General features: G+C 37.1%; 1 protein-coding gene across 3 annotated transcripts in view; it reads right to left on the bottom strand.

The window, feature by feature from the left end:
• Positions 1-22,656, bottom strand: part of HAO1 (hydroxyacid oxidase 1) — a 51,321-nt gene extending 28,665 nt beyond the window's left edge. Inside the window, exons 1-2 of one of the 3 annotated variants that reach the window (XM_037736904.1) lie at positions 22,160-22,656; positions 15,597-15,748 (exon numbers count right to left, since the gene is read on the bottom strand). In XM_037736904.1, coding sequence (XP_037592832.1) covers positions 15,597-15,729 — 133 coding nt within the window. In that variant the 5' untranslated portion in view covers positions 15,730-15,748; positions 22,160-22,656. Of the gene's footprint in view, positions 1-15,596; positions 15,749-21,422; positions 21,651-22,159 lie in introns of those variants that run through there. The other 2 variants (XM_017523972.2, XM_037736903.1) reach the window with 2 other exon arrangements.
• Between the last annotated feature and the right edge of the window lie 1,261 nt (positions 22,657-23,917).

Genomic DNA, 23,917 nt, shown 5'->3' with positions numbered 1-23,917 from the left:
TATATTTGCATGCCTAGATGAGATGTCCAATAAAAAAAATAGATCAGTTGCCTTAGAAGTTGGGATTTTTTTTTCTTCAAAAAAAAAGAACTCAGATCTAAAAAAAAAAAAAAAAAAAAAAAAAAAAAGAATAAGACTGTGAAGAAGGAGAAGGAGAAGGAAGACTGCTAAGAAGATTTCTGCAAGGAACCTGCCTTCAGACTGGAGCTGCAACATCAGCATTTCCCTGGGTCTCTACCCTGCCCACCTACTCTGCAGATTTGAACTTGCATACCTCCACAAGCATATGAGCCAATTCCTGAAAGTATCTATCTATGGATAGGTATTTTAGAGACAAAGATAGATGGAGACAGAGTGATAGACATATGTACGTATCTGTCTGTATCTATCAAGGGAGAGAAAAAGATGAGAAATCTTCCAGAGGGAGATCCTATTGATTCTGTTTCCCTGCAGAACCCTGAGTATTACTATTATAAAAGAATATAAACATAGAAAGATGTTTAAGATATATGGACATATTAAAGAAAGAAAAAAGTTTACAAAATGACATGTATTACATGATATCACATTTATACAAATGTAGTTATTGGTAGATGAATCTAAACAAACTAAATGCTAATGATGAGTGGGAGAATTATGGGGTTAGTTTAATTTTTCCTTCCTTTTTAATTTTAAAATTTTATCCTTCAAAATTATATTAAAGATATAGTCTACCATTTATGTTGTCTTTTAAAATCTCATAAAATGTGTGTGTTAAATATCCCAAGTAGACACATCTTTTTGAGCAAGGTAGCAGTTACATTTTGGGGGAAAAGGTAGCAAGAAATGGGCAAATAAATGAAAAATTAAATTGAATCATCTAATACTTTTAGAGGGTTCTTGAAAGAACATGGGTGATAGGCTTTCTTCCAAAAATAGGTAGTAAAATTGGAGTCAGCTTTAGTGAAGGAGAAACTGGCAGCATGTTTATATGCAATATATAAAACAGTCAAAGCTATTATAAGGTATAAATACATAAAAGTATATTACATGAAACTAACTATTCCTCCAAATTATTTGACTCATCTGCGTGCCCACCACACATCAAATGGGTATAAATATAGCTGTCCAAGTGACACTTACAGGATGTTGATGGAAATCCAGTGAGTTGCTGTTTGTAAATCTACAATGGGAGGTTAAAAAGTTCCCATGGTTCTCAAACTTTAGCAGGACAACCAGATCCCCTGGAGGGCATGTGAAAACACAGATTTCTGGGTCCCACCCACAGAGCTTCTAGTTCAGTAGGCCTGAGATGTGGCCCCAGAGTTTGCCTTTCTAACCAGCTCCCAGATGAGGCTGATGCTGGGTCACACTTTGACATTTAAAGAGTAACATAGCCATTAGATAGTAAAGGTCTCAGTTTAAATGTAATAAAATGGATTTTGTTTTTGAGAATTGTTAATTTTTCAATGCCTTTGGAGGTGTTTTTCATACATGTTCTCCAGGTCAGTGGTTAGCTACAGAAGATCTGACTTGGAGGTCATCATGTCTATAGATCACTACTCTGTTTGGGAATTTCTTTCATAGAAACTCGTGACTGGCAAAACATTGTCCAAAACCCCCATTTTATTAAGTAACAACACAAATGAACATCCGGGCCACTGTCTGATTTTGGTTAAAATTGGGAAATGTGGAAAATAAATTCAGGTCACTTACTGCTGTTTGAAAGGAACACCACAAGACATTGATTGCTTGGATCAAAATCCTCTAACAATCAATTCGCCTAAAAGAAATTATGTCCTGGCCAGGCTTGGTGGCTCACGTTTGTAATCCCAGCACTTTGGGAGGCCAAGGCAGGTGGATCACTTGAGGTCAGGAGTTCAAGCACAGCCTGACCAACATGGTGAAACCCTGTCTCTACTAAAAATGCAAATATTAGCTGAGCATGGTGGCGCACACCTGTAATCCCAGCTACTCGGTGGGTGCTGAAGCATGAGGATCACTTGAACCTGGGAGGCGGAAGTTGCAGTGAGCAGAGATAGCACCACTGCACTCCAACCTAGGTGTCAGAGTGACACTCTCTCTCAAAAAAAAAAAGAAACAAATTATGTCCTGAAGAGGATGTTACCTAAGATCACACAGAGATAAGGAGAACTCAGCATGTCTGACCACTCTCCCAGGGCAATGATCTTTCTAGACTCCCTACATGCCTAAATGACTCCCTGGTACCAAGCATAGATAAATGTACTCTCTCAATATTTCAGGGCAAAGACACCCAAGAGAGTAGGTTTGCCCTGTGCATGAGAGACACTGCCATGTGTTGGGAAGGCATGGAATCTTGGAATCAGGTGGAAGTTCCTCCGTGTACTGGAGGTGCAGAATGTGGATGCACAAAGGGGTCTGGCAAAGAGAATCACTCAGATAACAGGGCATGTTTTTGTAGTTAATACAAATACATCATGTTGTCTAGCAGCAGTTGTGCCGACAGGGAGGTCAAAATCCGCAAAAGGATTCCCTTGAACTCATAAGAAATACCTATAGACATTCCACACAGATTACCAAAATGCCAAAATACACACACAATTTCTATTTCTCTCAAATCATCTGACTTGCAGAAGTGTCAGCCCTCACAAACAATTTACCCAAATCATTTCGGTATGCATATTTAGAGAGAAGCAAGTCTGGTCCATATCATCTGTTTCCTGATTCTACCTCCTCTGATACAAGTGGCTGCTGGATTTATTGCTGCTCAGTGTTTATTTCCCAATAATTAAATCATACATTGCTGAAATTTTGAATCAGAGTATCCAAAATTATTTCAAGAGAATGCTCCTGCATGTACAGGGCATATCAGAGTCTGTCTAAGGTATTATCATTTGAAGCTGGGAGAAAACAGAGGAGCAAAACATCAGGCTCCATACTCCCTGGAACAAATATGAATGATCACTGTGATCTTAATCTACTTGTGACTATTTGCTGTGACAAAAGAAAATTATTTATAATTACATTCATTATTTTTAATACAGTTTTATGTTAGAATGAGCTAAGGGAGTCTGGGAATTTATAAGGACCATTCAGAGAGGCAAATATTTGTCTATTTCTTAAGGACAGATCTGAGATGAAGTTGATACATACCAGAATAGCAATTATGTTTGTTGAATTATTAAAATACTTCCACTCCAATTGGTAAATAGCCACATCTCTGATTTAATAACCCTAGCCCCTGAGTCCCTTCAATATGCTATTGTGCTTCAGTGTGTCATCACCTCCTTTTCTCCTCAAGGAACCCCCGGACTTACTCACAATCCAGCAATTTAAACATCAGTGCCTGGCAGAGCAGGGGACTTCCACCCTGTTACAGCATTCTACCTAAGAGACACATGCACCTGCATGTTAATCACAGCACCATTCACAATAGCAAAGACATAGGATCAATCCATGTGCCCATCAATGATGGACTGAATTTTTAAAATGTAGTACATATACACCATAGAATACTATGTAGCCATAAAAGAGAACAACATCATGTCCTTTGCACCAACATAGATGCAGCTGGAAATCATTATCCTAAGTGAATTAATGTAGTAACCAAAAACCGAATACCACATGTTGTCACTTATAAATGGAAGCGGAACATTGGATACACATAGTCATAAAAATGAGAACAATAGATGCTGGGAATACAAGAGTGGAGTTGTGATGGGGAAAGGTGCTGAAAAAAACTGCCTGTTGGGAACTATGCTCACTACCTAGGGGATGGATTCATTTGCACTCCAAACCTCAGCATCGTGCAATATGTCTTTGTAACAAACCTGCACACATACCCCCGGTCCTGAAATAAAAGCTGAAAAAAAGAAAAAATAATGGGCAAAGGATCTGAACAGATATTTCTCAAAAGAAGAGATATAGCTGGCTTATAGATATATGAAAGAAGCTCAGCATCTCTAATCATTGGGGAAATTTAAATTAAAATCACAATGAAGTATCACCTCCAACTGTTAGAATGGTTATTATCAAAAAGACCAATGATAACAAGTGTTGGTGAGGGGGTGGAAAAAAAGGAACCCTTGTGGAGAAAAGGGAACCCACGGATGGAAGGAACGTAAGTTATCACAGCCATTTTGAAAAACAGTATGGAGGTTCTTCTACAATGATGTTGATGCTCAAGAGACCCATTCCTCTTTTCCCTGGCAAATACAGTGTCCAATACTCACTGCCTTTATGGAGAAAGCTTTTAAAGGACAGTAGAATCTTCTCCAGGGCCAAGAACTCCCTGTGAGGACCTATTTAGGGAGAGAATATCTAAGGAGATAATTTCTGCATTCCCAGGGTACACATTACTTTGGAGAGCTGGGAACAACTAATCCAAGAAGTGCAACCAGAACATGCTTTTCCTCATCCCCACCCTAACCTGTTTACAAATTTTCATGGGGGGAACTGCAGAGTGAGTCTAAGGGGCTATCAGCACTTGCATAGTCCAACCATCAATCACTAATACTTGGAAGAAAAAAATTAAAGTTCTCAGTATATGTTTTTGGTTTCTCTATTCTTCCATTTGCAATGTAACTGTAAATATAATATAAGTAAACTATAAATATAAACTATATAATAATATAAAATAAATGAGATTAGTATCACTGCTTACTAACATCCATTCCCCCCAATCTATCACAAAAAATGAGCTATGGCCAGTGGAATGATTTCTGTTTTACATAATAAATGTTCATGTCAGACCCACCCATAATAAAGATTCTTATTAGAGTTAAATCACATGCCCTAGAGTGGGAAGATGCCACGAGGGTCTGTAATAACCTGACATAAGGTAAATGCAGCTCAACCTTTCTAAACTGCTATTCAACAGAGGGTTGGCTAAATTTCCTATACTATGGAACCCATAATCAACTGCTGAGATTTACAGCAACTCATCAGATATGAATGCAGTTACCTCTGCGGTATATACAAATTCTAAACTCCAATGTACAGTGATTTAAATGAGCTAGGACAATGTACAATGATTTAAATGAGCTAGGACAGGTAAACAGCTTTGGAAAGCAGCCCTGTGGCTGAGAAATGCAATTGTTCTTCTAGAGTTTGGAAGTTTTTTATGTTTGTTTGTCACATCAAGCCTTAATGAAAACATTTATTTCTGATCCTGGTAATCTGGATGGAAAGAAGCAAAAGTAGGAAATCCATTGTATACGTAAATTTTAGAGGCCTGGATACTAAGCCTGCCTGTCCCAAGTTTTTAATCAAGACTACCTTGAACACATCTCTCAATTATTTAGAGTCTCCTCGTGACTTTTCACTCATTTTAGGCAGTCATTCTAAATTTGACAGGCTCTCAGAAGAACTTGAAGTTCTTCAGAAGAGAACAATGTCCATCTATATCTAATACTGTTCATGTTTGAAGACTTTAACTATGCCTTTGACTTGGAACCAACAGAAACTTTCATCCCAGGCTCAGGCCAGGTCTTCTCAAGCTTTGAGGTGCATAGGAATCACAAGGGGATGTTAACAAAATTCAAATTATGACTCAGTAGTAGGTCTGTAGTGGGACCTAAGATCTGCATTTCTAACAAGCTCCCGAGTCCTGCTGATGCTACTGTTTCAAAGACCATACTCTGAGAACCATGAGGTAGACATTTTATTTCAGAAGGACTCATCCAAGTTAGTAGAATATGTGTGATGTCCTGAGCAAAGTTGGGCTTATTGAAAATGGGAGGGAAAGCCCGAGCAATGGCAGTGGGGTTGGTAGTGGTTGTCACATGGTTGCTAATGGCCAGCCACGCCTTGCTGATAAATCTGCCTTTCTTTTCTGCTGGCAGCCTCTGGAGAGGTGCACAGGCACATTTGTACATTTGCTTACACATTCATGTCTTACTGCTTCTAAAGCCAAGGAATTAAACTGTGTCCATATGATAGCCCCTTGGTATACTTAACCATTATCTCGTGACTTTGCTTTGGTTTAAGTTGTGATTTTTTTCAACTTGCTTATCTTGGATTTGTCCAGCTTCCTAGATCTCAGATCAGAAGCAAAAGTAAATGACAAAATAAAAATAAAATGGTACAAGATGAAGAAGAAGAGAGCAGTTACCCAAAGCTGAGAAAGCACAATTTACCAATTATAAAATAGTTTTCAAATGTTTAACGTCAGGGCCAACAATCTTACACACAGAAATATAAGATGATGAACCATCAAGCAAAACTAAAGTTATCATGCTGGGCTTGATGAGGAAGGAAATTACAATACATTTGAGAATGCTGTTCATCCACAGCCACCACCACCACCACCACAAAACAATAATAGAGGAAATCGAAAATATTAGTTATCAATGAGAGTAAATTATTTGGAACATTAATTCATGTGGGATTAATCATATACCAAGATTCAAACAGAACAATTAAGCAACATGTTACTTTAGGCCCAAATAATTTCTTTGAAAATAACTCTCTTTTATGGGAAGGCAAAGTTGAGCTTCCAAAATTATGGTTTTAAGGAAAAAGAGGAAAGAGGAAGCAAAAAAGGGTAAGATGTTCAAAGGGCCTAAAGTGTTGAGGTTTTCTTAGGTGCATTTGATTAAAAAGCCCCTACAAAACTTAGTCATAAAAACAGCTGCACTGAAAATAATTTTGTTGAGAAAACTCATTTTGTCATCTGTACAGGAAGTCATTACGTAATGGGGAAAATATGCAATGACCAAGTACCAAGCAGTTGTGTGGTTCTAAACTCAAGGCCTGACGTACTGAAGTGTTTGTATAACTGTGCACCATAATGTCTGTTGAGTGTGTCATCCTGTCTTCACAGAAAAACTACCATCATAGAGACGCAACCAACATTGTTGTAAGAATGTCTAAAATGACAATTGAGATTAAGCAGAAAAATAAAGTTCTGAAGTCAGTGGTCTAAAAGAACAAGCCTTAACTACAATTATGATTGAAATACTTAAAAGTTGTCAAACAAATCTTAATTAACAATTTATGAAACTGAGCCAATTCAAACACTGCCAAGAAAGACCAGGAAAACAGACTTAATCTTTCCAGTGCTTTCATGATGGTCCATTGAATGAATCTGGAGCTATATAATCTTGAGTGATCACACTGCCACTACACCTCTAGACCTTTTTTTCACTGTATGAAAATATTTGCAAGGAACAATTAGTCCCAGCGACACCTTAGCTCTCCTTCCTTGTTTTCACCGTATTTCTAAGGAAGAACTCTGCAATAGACTAAAGCATTAACTCTACTGAAGTGATTCCTGTGTTATTATTCTGTCATTTTACTGAATTGTCAAGTTCTGACATAACTGGCAGATCACATGGAGACACAACACAGTGACAGGCCTTTAAATAATGGTTTTAAGGACTGCTGAGTTGGCATACAACAACTTCAACCAATCGTCTAGTGTTTGACAACTTTAGTGTTGGGATACACATTTGAGCCTCTTGACTTCACTATCACATTTTAATGTCATCAGGCACATTAATAATTCTAAGAATAAGCAATCTCATACTCTCAAGAAAGCCATCCAGTAGCTTAAGTTTTGGTGCAAAATCCTAGAAATCACTTGATGACTATCTTTAATATGGATAGATTCTAATTTTTAATAGGTGTTTTAATTAACAATCTTGTTTCATTGCAAAGTGATTTTAATACTGAAGCCACCATCTTTATGAAAATACTTTAGCATAGAATTATACATTTTAGCATATGCATATATATTAAATGTCCATAATCTTTTAATACCTGTATAAGTATACATAATGTGTGTGGGGGTGTGTGTGTGCTTACACACAGAAAGAACATGCCACTGACTTTTTATTGTTAGCAAAGCAAGTACAAAACATAAAATCTGGTAATACTTTAGAGTGAAAGACACTTGGGTTCAAACCCCCTCTCCACCATTACTGGCACTAGACCTTGGTCAAGGGCTTTCTTCTTCTCTACTGTCAAACAGAATGAGAATAACTTCACAGGCCTATTGTAAGGATTAATCACAAGAACATAAAGTACAAGCATTACACCTGATACATGACAGGCACTCCACTTCGGAAAGAGTAAAAATTTTCCTTAAAGCAAGTCCAATGCTTTCCTTGGATTAGGTAAAATTGAGAATAATGGGGATATTTTCCTAGTAGGTATGCCGAAACATATATCTAGTTGGTCACCTAGCACAACACATAAATATATAAATCAATAAAGCTTTTAAAAATACATCGTTTGGACTTGGAGCAAAGGAAATGACAATTTTTCCTGTTGAATGGTCTTTCACTCAATGTTAAGGTTGATCACTTAATCTTGGAAAATCCAGAAAATTCAACAGCTAAAACTCTCACCTACACCCTAATGCAGTTATTTGGGGTCTGTGTGGCTCTTTGTGTTACTTTGCAATCTGTTCCACCTGCATCTTAATAGGTGGTCAAGTCATAGCTGAATCCCAAAACTTCACTTTGGAATGTTCTGGCCTTTTAGGCTCAAAAAGAAAGCGTTTAGATTTAATGGTTTTATGGCCCATCAAATCCTGTGTGGTAGCCTCTAATTGCATCCAGGGGCTGGAATTTCTTTTAAAACTTTTTTTTTTGACAGTTTAATAAGAATTTACTAATATGCTGAGCATTCCTGGAACGCATTAGGTAGGTTTTAATTTTTCTTGATATGAGGTCCCAGCACTCCCTCATGTGGCACTTGCCCACATAACAAGTCAGAAGCAAAAGGATAAATGAATATTTAATCCTTTTTTCTCTTTTTTTTTGTTTTGATTTTTCATTTTTAAAAGGAGAAAAAAACATCTCAAGTAGCTCCATGAAAGATGAAGGAAAATTTTATTGTAGTTACTGTGCATAAAACCTAAGAGGTTTCCATGATAATGTTCTTAAAGCGCCAGAGTATAGTAAGCATTTTATTAATTAGATATTTAAGATGTTCTACTTATCCTGCAAGACTAAAATTTAGCCTACTGATACCACCTATTTCATATGTCTTAGCATTTATGTTTATTATTGCTATTTCCTTCAATGTGTTAAATATTTGTAGAAATAATTTTGTATTTTTCTTTAAAGAATATAAATAACAAAATTCAAAAAAATAAATAAGAATCTGCTGGAGTTTCAAATGGATGTGCCGTTAAAAGTAGAGACACTTACAAAACAAGTATTATAAGATTTACAACTATTAAAATGTTGATTAAGTAATCTATTGAATTAGATTTTTTATTCATAACACAGTGCATTAAAAACTGCCCTTCATTCAGTATTTTTCAGTTTTTTTCACTTTAAAAGACTTCTTAGAATTTTAATTTTTGTTCAATTTTAATTCATGACCCATATTTTATGCTCCCAAATTTTGCATGAAGTCAATATTTCCTAATAAATTTCACTTTCAGTGGCTTATTTCATCTTCTCAAAGTTAAAAAGATAAAACAATAAAACATAGGATGTTTGCAATTAATATTTCAAGATGATGGCATAGTTCTTGCCTTAGGATCTTGCTACAGTTAATGACATTTGGAAGTATCAGCAACAGACCAAGATGTTATGGGCAGCACTGCCTAAGTGATTAATAACCTGAGCAAAGAGTTTAACCTCTCTAAGCTTCGGTTTATAGATGACTGTAAGGATAGATCAATAAATAATAAAATCAAATTGTGTGGCACCATTAATTACTCAATAAAGGTTGGTGATCATCATTTTTCACAAGACTTTGAGGTATCACTTTCTGAGTTTATCCAGCATTTATTAAACATATATTTGTGTTTTTAGCAATAGTCAGAGATAGTTACATATGTTGTTCCTCTCCCATAGACCAAGAATGTACTTTGAGAAATGGAAATCAAAAGCACTAAAATGCTCACTGCCTCATCTAAACCCTCCAGGGCTGACATAAAGAACAGATTTCAGAAGTGTAAGAAAAGGTAGCTCTATACTTTGAATTGTCTCCCATTTTGCATTTGATAAAATTTGAAATGCTATCAAAATCATTTATTTATATACTAAAAAAAAAAAGGCAAAGATTATCCACTTCTATGCCAATTTTCTGGGTTTTTGTTTTTGGAGTTTTTTTACTGTGAAAGTTTTTTTCTTGTGTTTATTTGTTTGTTTGTTTTCTCTTACCAGCAGAACTCTTTATTTAAAGAACTTGTCTTTTGAATGCCAATATACAACACAAGTAGCTGCATGGTCAGTGTCACACCTAAGTTCTGTAAGATATCTGGGAACAACCCCAGCCCCCTTGGGACATGGCATTCAAACCACTGGTCTTGCTCAAGTAGCTCCGTTTATCAATGAAGAAACGTAATCCTAGAGAGTGAAAATGACCTGCCACAAGAAACAAAACTAGTTCGTGGTAAATTTCCACATAAATCAGATGTCCCAGATGGACAGCCCCGGGGACACTTGTAGCCCACAAAAGTATTTACTTTGGCCCACACATTGTTGCCCCAAACAGTGTTTTAGGGAATTCTGATTTATTTGCCCACATTTAAAAACCAGGAGATTTTACGTAGAAATCAAGGTTTCTGGCTTCTCTTAAAATTTTGGAAGATTTGGCAGCTCCACATCCCTGTTCCCTTGGGTTATCAAGCACTAAGTTGTGGCCGCACACTTTTGATGGAACATGCAATCTCAGGCTCACTACAGCCTCCACCCAGGGGCTTGAACTGCTTTGTTTGTTTGTTTCAATTTCATCTTTTTTTGGACATTGACATTACAAGCCTGACCCCTAAAGGCATCTTTTTTCCCCCAAGGTTTCTACATAAAGCTTAAAATAATTTTTAGGAAAGAAATAGAACTATTTTTATTTCCACTAAGATGTAAGTGGAATATACTTTTCCAAAAGTGAGTTTTTGTGTGTGAAAAATAAAGAATTTGGGGACTTTGGGCTCTGAGGGGCAAATACAGATAGTGTGTGCCCCATTTCTGTAAGCTTTTCTAGCATTTATTTCATGAACCCTCACAAAAACTCCCTCAGGAAAGAGCTCTTATTCATCTAGGGTTGCCAGATTGAGCAAACATACCGGACACCTATGATTTGTTGTTTATCTGAAATTCAAATATAACTGGCCCTCTATGTTTTACTTGATAACCTTGTATTCATCATCATTTTGAAAATGAAAAAAGTATAGCTTAATTGGTCACTCTACAACCATGCAGCAGTGTAAAAGAGTAGAGTTCATTCCTCTGTCCCAGTTAACAAAGTGTATGTGCTCCACAGCTGCTAGAGGAAGGGCAGAAAGGCCCTTGAAGTTAGACTCTAAATAAATCTGGAGAGTCAACTGGGAAAGTGAGACTATGGTGCCATAGCAATTCCTAGAACTTACTGGAGGCCGATTCTAATTTCTCAGGTCAGACCATTGGCTATGGCCACCAGTGGTTTTCACTTACTCTCGCTGACCATGCTGAGGGAGACACTTCTCCAGAGAGATGGATAACTAACCCCTGTTCTCTAAACCTGGCCCCTATTTCTCTTCCTTGCTAGAGTCTAAGTCCCCAGAAACAGAAATGCTTAGCAGCCAGATATTTAGGAGGGTGACAAAAAAATGATCCTCCACAACAACTTCCACAGATTTCACAATATTCCCAAGGACTGGCTTGCTTGAGAGGATTTCCATATTCTTTCTTGGAATGATGGAATAAATCCAATAATAACTTCATAATTCCATGTGGATTTTCTGAGTTTTCATAAATAACTCTCTGCCTAATATGAATATTCTTACACTGTTACTTAAATTCTCCTCTGGCTATCTGTAGCCTTCAGTTAGCTATTATCCTGGTTTGCATACTTCCAGAAGCCAAAAATGACACAGAGATGTGAGAGCAAGTCATCTTATTTGGAAATGATCTCAGTGAGTCGAAGGAATGGGGTAGTGAGAGAAGAATGGGAAAGAAGCCAATAAAAGATGGCATGTTCATGGGCAGGTAACTTCTGTGGGCAACTGGGGCTCAATCCTTCCAGGGAACACTGGGTGACCGTATTAGAAAATGCTTCACTTACCCTGATCAAAGAAAGCCGGGGTATTTATCCACCTACTGCTGTACATCATTAGCTAGGGAACCCTCTCCCCCATTCCCCTACTTCTAACACATCTATCTGTGGGCTCCTGTTGCAAGAAAAGATGTCAGGCAAAAAGTGGCAGGTCTGATGGAAATGGGAAGCAACAAGGGAATACCTCCAGGGCACCAGCAGCATCTAATCCAGGCATTCATTCTTTCCTTGCAAGTAACCCACTATCCCACAACCAAAACACACCAGCCAAGGAGTACTCATAAGCTGATGGCCATCAACTTTCTGGATATACCTAAATATTGAATAGACAACCTATAGGTAGTCTTTGAAACATAGGTGAAAGCTTAGAAACCCTTGAGAGAGGTTTCTAGTGCAAATACAGAATAGAAACTCTGCAGACACTGCCCTGATAGGAACCCAAAGGAGGATCCTAGATTTTTGATGGCAGCATGTATACACTCCATTGTCTTCTCCTGTTCCTCTGTGATCTCGATGTCACCACCCTGTCTTTGTTCTGCTGGTTCCAACTTATCCAGATGTCTATTGTGTAACTTACTCTCCTGAGAGGCCTGCTTTGCATGCTCCTAAAACTATAAATTAATTTCTTCTAGGGGATCACAGTGGTCTTCTCCTTATGACACTTCATAAGATTTTCTGAAATTAAGAGTTAGGCAAAGTGGTGAGGAGCCCAGATTCTGGAGACACAATACCTGGATCTGAAACCCATCTCTATCACTTATAAACTGTGCATTCCTGGACAGGTTACTCAGCTGGTATGTGCCTCAGTTTCTCCCGTGTAAAATAGGTTTAATAATATGACCTATTTATTTGGGCTGCTCTGAAGCTTCAATGCTGTAATACTTGTAATATACTTAGACTAGTGTCCGGAACATGATAATTGCTTTGTAAGTGTTAAATAAATCTAAGAGGATAAGACTATAATAGGCATTTAATATCCTTTTATGGTTACTTCTTGAGGAAATAGTCCTACTCATGCTGTCAAATCATAGTTTCTAAGGAAGCTTTCTTTTCAGCTTTCTTTTCCTCTTTCTTCCCAGCCCAACTCCATGAAGAATAAAGACTGGTTTTGGAACCATCAAAAATGACTTGGAGAATAAATCTGTCATTGATTACCTATGAAAAACTGTTTTCTCTGGAACTCTAGCTACTTGCCCACAAAATGGGGACAGCAACACTTGTCAAATATCAAATAAAGTAATATGTGTTGTGGTTAGGCTTTGTGTCTCCATCCAAATCTCATCTTGAATTGTCATCCCCAGGTGTTGAGGGAGAGACCTGGTGGGAGGTGATTGGATTGTGGGGGCAGTTTCTCCCAGGCTGCTCTCATGATAGTGAGTGATTTCTCACAAGAGCAGATGGTTTCATAAGCATCTGGCATTTCCCTGCTTACACTTCTCTCTCCTGCCGCCATGGGAAGAAGATTGTTGCTTTCCCTTTGCTTTCCACCATGATTGTAAGTTTCCTGAGGCCTCTCCAGCCATGTAGAACTGTGAATCAATTAAACCTCTTTCCTTAATAAATCACTAAGTCTCAAGGTGTATCTTTACAGCAGTGTGAGAAGGAACTAATACATGTGTGAAAATAATTTGCTGGCTCCAGGGTGCCTTACCAAGTGAGCTCTGCTTGTTGCCTTCTCTGCTCCCTTTCTTTATTTCCATTCTCTTCATGGTCCCTTGTCTTTTTTTCTCTCCTCTTTCAAATCTAATTTTTATCATCTCTTCCTTGCAAAATAATTCAAAGAAGAGTTTATAAGAATGAGCCAAAAATCAAAGGAGTATTAAGTTAGGAGTATTCTTATCACTTGTAAACATTTGTAAATTGTGATCTTTGAAACTAAATATGTTTTAGGACCTGACTATTGTTTGCATCTGATTTCCTAACATTTTAAATTAAAACATCTCTCTATGTTATTGTACTCTTCCTATAATTTATTTTTTAATTCGATGTCATTTTTATGCATCATATTTTTTACAACCTATTTCCAATTATGAGATGTTTAGGTATTTTTTTCTAATTTTTCTCCTACTAAAAATAAGAGGCATGAAAATCCTTGCAGAAGCTATTTTTTTTTCATCAAAAATCATAATTATTGTTTTGGAAGTCCTAGAAGAAAATTTTTAGCATTACATGGGATTCACATTTTTAGAGCTTTGATATAAAGTGCCAAATTATTTTCTAGAAAGATTGTTTCACTTTACACTTGTCTCAACACTGTTTGAAAATGCACGTTTTCTCCCTTACCTAATCATACTACCTGATCTTAAAATAAAAATTTGATATTCAGAAAATAAAATAGTTGGTCATAGTTTACATGCCTTTGCTTATTAATTAAACTGAATATTTTTTATATGTTTGTTGGTCAATTTTATGTCTCCATTTGTAACTTTCTTATTTATATCTTTTGTTTATTTATTTCTCTTTGTCCCTTTGGGCAATGTATTTTCTTGCTCTTCAAATATAAGGGCTTTTTACCTGGAAAAAAATTAACCTTTTACAATCTCATATTTTTTCCATTTATTTCAGTTTATCATTTACATTTTATTTTTATTGCGATTTAAGAGCACTACAGTTTTAGCTTTTTGATGTTCATTTGTTTTCTTAGTTCTAAGGTTGTGGCCTAGAGCTACATGCCTGAAAGGGCCTTTATTATCCCCATTTTGTATAAATACATACCCATTTTGTATTTTCCTTTTTTTGTCCTTCTCACTGCTAAGTGTGTCCAGCAAAACCTCACTGTGCAATTCTGATATCCCCGACAGAATTTTATGTCAGACATTTCAAAAAGGTAGGTAAATTCACAAGATTTATTTTTAAAACTAAAATGTTTTAAAATATTATATAGTCATGCTTTTTCTGCCCTGCTTATCATCAAAAAAATTCATTACCAACTTTTATATGAGTTTCTGAAGCAGAATTTGGAGAGATTTTTCTCTCTGCACAGCCTTTCAAATGTTCACAGTTGCTAGAGAACTGGAAAGTTAATAAATTAGCTCTCTTAAGAATTTTATTTATATCACAATTGATTTTCTCATCACTCCCTCCTGAGGCACCTGGAACTGCTCTATTAGAATATAACTCATCCATAAAAAAGAATCATGATCCAAAACACATGGAAGAAAACACAACCAACCACAATGCTGCATTTGCTCTTTGGCTGTGAGAGCCACTTTGGTTTGGGGGGACGCATGAGGGTTTGGAGATAAGGCAGCCACGGAGCTGGATTCCAATTCTGTTACTACCTGGCTGTGACCTTGGGTGAGTGTACTTGTTAGAGCTCCATTTCCTCAGATGTCACTATTAATACGCGTAATATAACCAACAGTTACTGAGCCACGACTCTGTGCCATGCACTTAGTGTGCTTGAACTCATTCAATCCTTACCATAACCCAATGAGGCAGGTACAATTTTTGTCCCCATTTTACAGCTGAGGAAACCAATGCAGGGAGAGAAAATTTGCACAGTTAAGCATTTTGATGGTATGAGCTTAATGTATCTGAATGTAAAAACATCAAGGGACACGTTTGCTTGGTGCATGCAGAGAAGGAAGTCGATAAGCATTAGCCTCCTTCAGTCCCTAGGGTGACAATCTTCCTCCTACCTCGCACAGTGGCCAGCTCGCCGTCCACATGAGCCATGCGCTGCATGGCCGTAGCCCCGACGCATATTGGCATGCTGACCCTCTGTCCTAAAACAGATGTCGACAGGTCTGTGTCAGCAACATTCCGGAGCATCCTTGGATACAGCTTCCATCTAGAATTTAAAAAAAATAGGGGGCTTTAGCGTTTCAAAAACATAACCAGAACTTTGACATTACATTTTGGTTAAAAAGAAAAAATACCATTGGATTTTTTTCCATCAAGCAAATGACTTTATAAAGCTAATGGAAAAGAGGCAGTTTTACTGTTTGTTAGGATAGAAAGTTAACAATTAGAGGGCAATGAATTTTCCACACAATTATTTATTAAAGTATAATTAACATATAATAATATTCACTCATTTTAGTGTACAGTTTTGTAAATTTTGACAAATGCATATGGTGGTGTAACTGCCATGACAATCAAGATCTAGAAAAGTTCAGTCATTCCCAAAAATGTCCCCATTTTCTTTTGTAGTGAAACTCTCCCCAGTTCAATCCCCTGACAACCACTGATGTTATTTTTTCTTTGCCCCGTTAATTTTGCTTTGTAAGAATATCATGTAAACAGAATCATACAGTATGTAGTCTTTTGAGTTTAGCTTCTTTCACTTAACATAACGCCTTAGAGAGTTTCTCATGTTGTTGTATGTATCAATAGTTTGTTCCTTTTGGATGATGAATAGTATTCCATTATACAGGGGTACTATCATTTGTTTAATCATTCCCAAGCTAAAAGACATTTGGAATAGTGCTAGTTTGGGGGGCAATTCTAAATGAAGCCACTACACACATTCACGTACAGGTTCTTGTGTGAACGTAGTTTACATTTCACTTCCCCAATCTTGAAGATCAAGATGGTATACAAGTGCATAGAGTTTAGATCAGAGTTTAAGGAGATATGCTATGTCTAATTTGTCTTCTTTTTATGTAATTAACAGCAGCTTCAGGCAATTACTTTTAAAATAATAATTTGGCTTCTTCAAAATTATCGAGCTATCTGCTGCATCCGTTAAAGTGTAATGAAGAAGTAAGGGTTTTTTTATTTTTAGTTTAATTGAACACTTTTCTCAAAAATGTTATTTGACAAAAACTGCAATTTGGGGGTTAAAATTTTTTTGGGGTCCTGAACAGTATTTTAAATGACTGTTTCTGTGATTCTTCTGTGTTGGAATGAAAATTACCAACAAATCAGTAACCAAAAATTTACCAGTAAAATTTACAGGAGAACTAGTTCTCTTTCTTCCTGGAAAATTTATATCTCCTATTTGTTTGGATTTATTATTCTCCTCATTAGTACTGATTAAAACTGAAGAAACTACAGCCCTATTTCTAATATGTATCTGTATAATAAACATGTTGTATAAGCACACATGCATGTCTAACCAGCATTCATCTAGTATTACCTAGATTTAGCTCTTCTTCCAGAGATAGCATGACTTTTTAGTAAATATAGTGAAGTAGGATATAGCAATGCAGTAATACAAAAAGAAAAAAAATAAGAAGAAGAAGAAAAAGAAAAAGCCCTTAATTGTAGTATATTTCCTGTAGCGGAAGAAGAAATTCTGCCTTATGTTGCCTTGTGGAATAGCTAAGGGTCTGTAATCTAACCCTTCCTCACATAATAAAGTAAAAACATCCAGTCCCTGAAAAGCATAATAAAGAAGTTTTACTGTGTGATTTCTATGCTATTCCTTTGAACATCATAATTGTCATTATTTTATGTCACACCACATGCTCTGTTGCTGAAAGTCTTTTCTTCTCGACGGACCCTCACAGCATGATTCTTTGATCTCCATTTGGAAGGGGGAGAAGCAGAAGCCTTAAAGAGAGTTTTTATTACCAATCATCTCTAAGTGTGTTGTTATTAGAATGAGAGGAAACGATTTTAATAGCAGCCATTGGCATGCCAGCCTTGGAAGGCATTAATATTTACTTAGAGCTAGAGAAACAATGAAAGCCTTTATGACAAGAACACACAAAGCTGCAGGGCAGCAGGGGTGTGTGTGTGGGGGTGTGTGTGTGTGTGTGTGTGTGTGTGTGTGTGTGTGTGTGAGTGAAAAGGGACATTTTTAAAGGTCAAATTCCCATTTGTAAAGCAAGGCTCAATCCTTCAATGTCCAGACAGCAGCTTTACACTTGTCCGCTTGGTGGCGCAGTCACTTTAATAACTATGGGCTCTTTCCGTAAACAGTATTTTCTGTTCTAAGGACGAGTACAGAGGCTTGTCAACCAATGCACAAAATGCAATTCCTACGTAAATTTAGATAAAATCAATGGAATGGGAAAACGTATGTTATCTAAAGAGTCCTCCACGTTTTGATACTTTTCAAATAGTCATCACAACAACTGTGTCAGCTTAGAAGTTTTCCAAGCTTTGCCCAACCCCACCCTACATTCAGTCATACATAAAACAGTACCTCACTATATCCTCGGACTGTGCTCTCCTGGGCCTCCACTTTGGAAAAAGAATATGACGACTGGCAAACAGTTGAACCAACTGAATAATAAACCTTTTTCAAAGGGTAGAAAATGAGATGCCAGAGTCAAGGAAGTAGGGTTAAGGTGAGAATCTGTTCACAGGACTTTTAACCCACCCTTAACATCTAACAAAGGCCTCAAATTTAACTTATTAAAAAATCAATTGATATCCACACTCCTCACAAAGTAACTGCTCTGTTGAAGGAAGACACTCATGCCTCACCCAGCTTTATAACTGCATGCTGTTTCTGAATCACACCAACTGAACATAGTGGATTAATGTTTTATAAGTTATGTAATACTATAATATTGCATTCCAATTTTCTCCATATTAATTTTTTACTCTAAACACTTAAAAGCTATAAACCAAACGCACCTTATTCACCTGTTGTGGATACTAGCTGAGTGATTTTGTAACATTTATGCCTGTGAGAACACAATGTCACTGCTAAGTTTATATCACTTCTCAAATATTAAAGTGAGACAATGACATCACTTTACCCATCTGTTATTTAAAAGAAAATAATGCAGTCTTTAGTATCAACAGGTGATGCAACAGAAAAGAGTTTCCTTTTCTGAAATTATGAGGGCTTCTAAGTGTCCAAATTGTTGAATTAACTTCCATCAATGATAATTTAAAAAAAAAAAAAAGCTACAACAAATGTGAAGACCATAGTTGAAAAGGCCACTTTTAATTAATGTGTAAGAGAAACAAATTACTGTTCTTCAAATTAACACCAATCAATTCAGGCCATGAAAAATGTAACAAGTCGACATTTGCCCTGTTTTGTTACAACTACAATAAAAAATTTTGTTCTTCTGGGTGGTTCCATTTATTTGTCCTTTTTAACTTTTTTTTCTACTGCCACAGTAATATTGGAGTCTCAAGTCTTATCCAGAAATATCTCCAAGCAACTGCTGGGTCACATTGAGTGGCCCATGTCCCCAGAACTGAGTACAAAGAAATAAAAGTTGTCACTATGAATGACACTTTGTTGTACTTGTGAGATGGGGAGGTGTATAAATTTTGTAAATGTGTTTGAAATACTCTGACCTTGTATCACAATGGGTTATCTGAGGTTTGAGTATTTTGTGCTTTTCATTAGAATCAGAATGTGAAATTCCAGGTTGATTTCCTTCATGCCATCAACCCAAAGCCTCCACAACCCTGGCAGAAAGTCTTTTCTTAGTTTCACATGACCAGCTACATGATACAGTGTGAGGAATCAAGAGTCACCTAGCGAGTGACACAGCACAATAGGAATTGAGATATTAGCTAGGTAACAACCCCTAAAATTTGTTGCAAAAAAAACTCAAGCAGTTGATAATAAAATAGCATCAGCTGTCCTCCAAAGAAAGTTAATCAATGCAGTTTTTTTTGTTTTGTTTTGTTTTGTTTAAAGCTGAACAAAAGAGAATGATCAAGGTTCATGGAAAAGGTGGCATTGCAAATTCATTTTCATTATCAGTGTCCTGTCCCTAAGTTACTTGGTACACACATAGGATGGGGATACTCACTTGAATACCATGTAATTCACATATGGCATGAGGCACTTATCCAGTTTACAACTTAGAAGTCACCAAACCTTCTATGTCTCCCAAAGTTTCTACAATTTATAGTGTTGCATAGGTGATCCATCTGCTTTGGGGCACCCCTTTGTATCCTCTTTGAGACCTCCACTTGGCCAACTATTTGGGGCCCATTTTGCATCATTTCAACCCAACGGCATTTTGGAGGTTGATGCATCCAGTGGAATGTAAGCTCCTATAGACAGAAACTTCGTCTGGTTCACTGCTTTTTCCTCAGCATGTAGTACACAGTGTAGCTCATGGAGACTTCTAATTATTCCTGGTTAATTAGCTAGCATGGGACAAAGGGAATTAAGAAGTGAGGAAGGCTACGTATAAATGAAATAAATAGACACCTGAGCATTGGAGTCCTGGCAATGCTGAGACACTAACCCTATAAATCTGTCAAGGGTCTGAAGTTTCCTTGGTTGTAATGACCTATTTGGGTTAAGGTGTTTTCAGACCACTCGTAGGTAAATCACATTACTTGGTGGACAAAGTTAACATTGGCCTGAGAAGGGGCATCTTCCAAGAGCAGAAACTTTTAAATGAGCCCAAAATAGTAAATAACGGTGCAGAATTCTAAGCTCCTCTACTCTCAGTCATCTTCCCTTCCCATGACTTCCCTGGCATTTGTTGAGCTCATTTGGGGTCCAGGAGAAACCTAAGACAAAGTCAAGGCTTGTAAGGTTTGGGAACAGGCCCTGTCCTCACCCCACTGCCATTCTCCATCTTCTACATGGATTTGTGGGTGAATCAGTGCTGCCAACCAGGGACCACCTTGGTCAGGATAATTTTATTTCTCCTAATTTAAATATAGAAAACTGATTTTGAGTGATTTTGTTGTAGACTAAAGAAGAAATCAGGGAGGAAGGTAGATTCTCTCCCCCTGCATAAGTTCTGCCTTTTTGACTTTAAATTATCACCATCAATGAGTACCCACAATACTGATTGCCTTTACTAACAGCCATAATGTTAGATGGATGAGACTGAAAGAGTGGACTGGAGTGAAGATTCCCCTCTCTTGCTCCAGCAAATAAACTATTTTTGTAATTGCAAAAAAAAAAAAACAAAAAACTTTGAAATGATTTTATTTATTGTTTTTATTATAAACAGAAAACATAAACCATGTCACTCACCATCTTGTGCTTTGAAATATGAAAGTCCACGGAAAACTAATTTGGGAAGAGAGACGAAGTGCTTTGAAGTAGAGATGTAACAGCAAGGTTGAAAGATTAATGCTACATAAGACAAATTGAAATCTAAAGTGAAAGTTTAGACAACAGTAATCAAAATGAATGATAACACAAAAAGCCAGCAGGAAGAGAACATTTGAGCCAGCAGTCCAATCTGGTTCATCCAGATAAGATGGTTATCTGGCATTTAATGTTGTTTCCTACACCATAAACATAAGCACTCACTGTCATACCAGGAAAAAGAAAAGTCATCTGAATTTATTGCTATTTTTATATGTAGTTAAATAAATTGCTATCATACTTCCAAGTGCAGTAACATAGGGTTGGCTTTTGCAGTCAGCTGTTCAAGATTCACAGGCTTGGGATATTTTTTTCAACAATTTGAAAACCCAAGATTTCTTACGGCCCCAAGAAATTTCCCCTCCCTACTAAGCACAAATCTGAACAAATAAGTCCACACCACCAATGTAAAACTAGGAGACCTTATTGTGGTACAGTCTTTGTATAATTTTAAAACATGATTTAAAAAAATGAATTTTCTTACCTGGAAAATGCTGCAATATTATCAGCCAAAGTTTCTTCATCATTTGCCCCAGACCTGTAATAGTCATATATAGACTTTGGAAGTACTGATTTAGCATGTTGTTCATAATCATTGATACAAACTAGCCGGGGTAGCATTTTCACAGGTTATTGGATCCCAGATGTTGGGTTTTTTTTTTTTAATGTATTGCCTTCTACATCCTCACTGTTCTGTTATTTGTCAATTATTAATAGACTTTTGCCAAAGTTCAGATTTAGTCCTCTGTTGCTTACATCAAGTGAGCAAACATTATATGCTTAGCCTTTGAAATTTCATTTGCAGGCTATCTGCCAAAGAACATCAAAGTCACTATCTGCCAAAGAACACCAAAGTTGGGGCAGGGGAGGCAGCATAAGGTGATTAGGTATCTGTCACATTAAAAAGGACAAAGGAATAAGTCAAACGTTAAGGGCTTAGAGGACTTAGAGGAATATCCATATAAAAGCACTCTTGGTTAGGTTTTGCCTAAGTTTGCTTCTTCCACATGATCTGTGCCTGTGCTCTTTGCTTGATACCCAGAATGGGCTACCCACTCATTTTCCTTCCACATTTCAATCCTGCACAAAGAGCTTATGAACCAAATGGGGCATCCATGAAATACGGTATTCCATGAAATTGAGGGCTTCTGCACAATATAAAATTTAGCTGATTACAAACGGAAACACAATTTTAAAACATGATTAAAAAAAATTTCTTACCTGGAAAATGCTGCAATATTGTCAAAGTTTCTTCGTTTGCCCCAGACCCATAATAGTCATATATAGACTTTGGAAGTACTAATTTAGCATGTTGTTCATAATCAAAATTACAGCTAAGTTTTTTTATTCATTCTGCATGTTTGAGGTTTACAACATGACATTATGATATACATGTACATAGAAAAATGGTTACAATAGTGAGGCAGATACAACATATCTATCATCTCATGTAGTTCCTTTTTTGTGTGTATGACAAGAACACCTAAAATTGACTTAACAAAAATCCCTAATACGGTACAATTTTATTAACTTTAGTCCTCAAGTTGCACATTAGCTCTCTAGACCATGGGTCCCAAACCCCTGAACATGAACTGATACTGGTCCGTGGCCTGTTAAGAACTGAGCTGCACAGCAGGAGGTGAGCAGCCCGTGAGCAAGCATTACCACCTGAGCTCTGCCTCCTGTCAGATCAGCAGTGGCATTAGATTCTCATAGGAGTGTGAACCTTACTGTGAACTGCACATGTGAGGAATCTAGTTTGCGCCACTCCTTATGAAAATCTAATGCCTAATGATCTGAGGTGAAACAGTTTCATTCCTAAACCATCCACCTACTCCCACCATCTGTGGAAAAACTGTATTCCACAAAAATTGTATTCCACAAAACTGGTCCCTGGTGCCAAAAGAGTTGGGGACCCTGTTGTAGACTCATGCATCCTACATATCTGCTATTTTGTATCCTTTGAGCTATATCTCCCCATTTCCTCTCCTCTGCTTCCCAATAGTGGTAATCACTGTTTCATTCTCTAGCACTCTGCATTTGAGGTATTTTTTAAAACAAAATCCCACGTATAAGTGAAATAATGCAATAGTTTCCCTTTTGTGCCTGGCTTATTTCACTTAGTATAATGTTCTCTGGGTTATCCTTCATATGGCAGGATCCCATTCTCTTATAAGGCTGATTAATATTCCATTGTATATATATACCTATACATTCTCCTTATCCATTAGTTTCTCAATGGGCATTTAGATTTACCATTAATTCTTTTTTTTTTTTTTTTTTTTTTTTTTTTTTTTTTTTTTTTTTTTTTTTTTTTTTTTTTTTTTGAGACAGAGTCTTGCTCTGTCACCAAGGCTGGAGTGCAGTGGTGTGATCTTGGCTAACTATAGCCTCTGCCTCCTGAGTTCAAGAGCTTCTCCTGTCTCAGCTTTCCAAGTAGCTGGGACTACAGGCATATGCCACCACGCTTGGATAATTTTTTTTTCTTTTTTAAGTAGAGAAGGGGTTTCACTATGTTGGCCATGCTGGTCTTGAACTCCTGACCTCAACTGATCCAGCTGCCTCCGCCTCCCAGCGTGCTGGGATTGCAGGCACGAGACGCCACACCCAGCCTACCAATAATTCTTAGAATCTTATCTTGCTCTGGAGAGGGTATAGGGAAGTGCCATTCCTAAAGACCTGTGGTCTCAATCTATAATTTCATTAAATCATGGAATATCTGGGGAAGATTCACATTAGTAAGATATGCTTGAGGAAGCAATGATTTTAACTACAGTCAGACCTGAGTTTCAATCTAGGAACCTCCACTAAATCTGCTTGCCAGCTCTTCACTATCTAAATTCCAACCACTTACATCTGTAGGAGAACTCACTCTTGAACTTGGAGCCTGCTTCTCCATAAACATAGCATGCCAAGCAGTACAGTTCCATGCCCTGTGGAACAGCCCTCAACCACAGGCCCAAGGAAATTGGTGTATAA

The sequence above is a fragment of the Cebus imitator genome, unplaced genomic scaffold (assembly GCF_001604975.1).
Source record: "Cebus imitator isolate Cc_AM_T3 unplaced genomic scaffold, Cebus_imitator-1.0 Scaffold31, whole genome shotgun sequence".
Taxonomy (NCBI): Eukaryota; Metazoa; Chordata; class Mammalia; order Primates; family Cebidae; genus Cebus; species Cebus imitator.
This window is presented reverse-complemented; position numbering and strand designations above follow the sequence as displayed.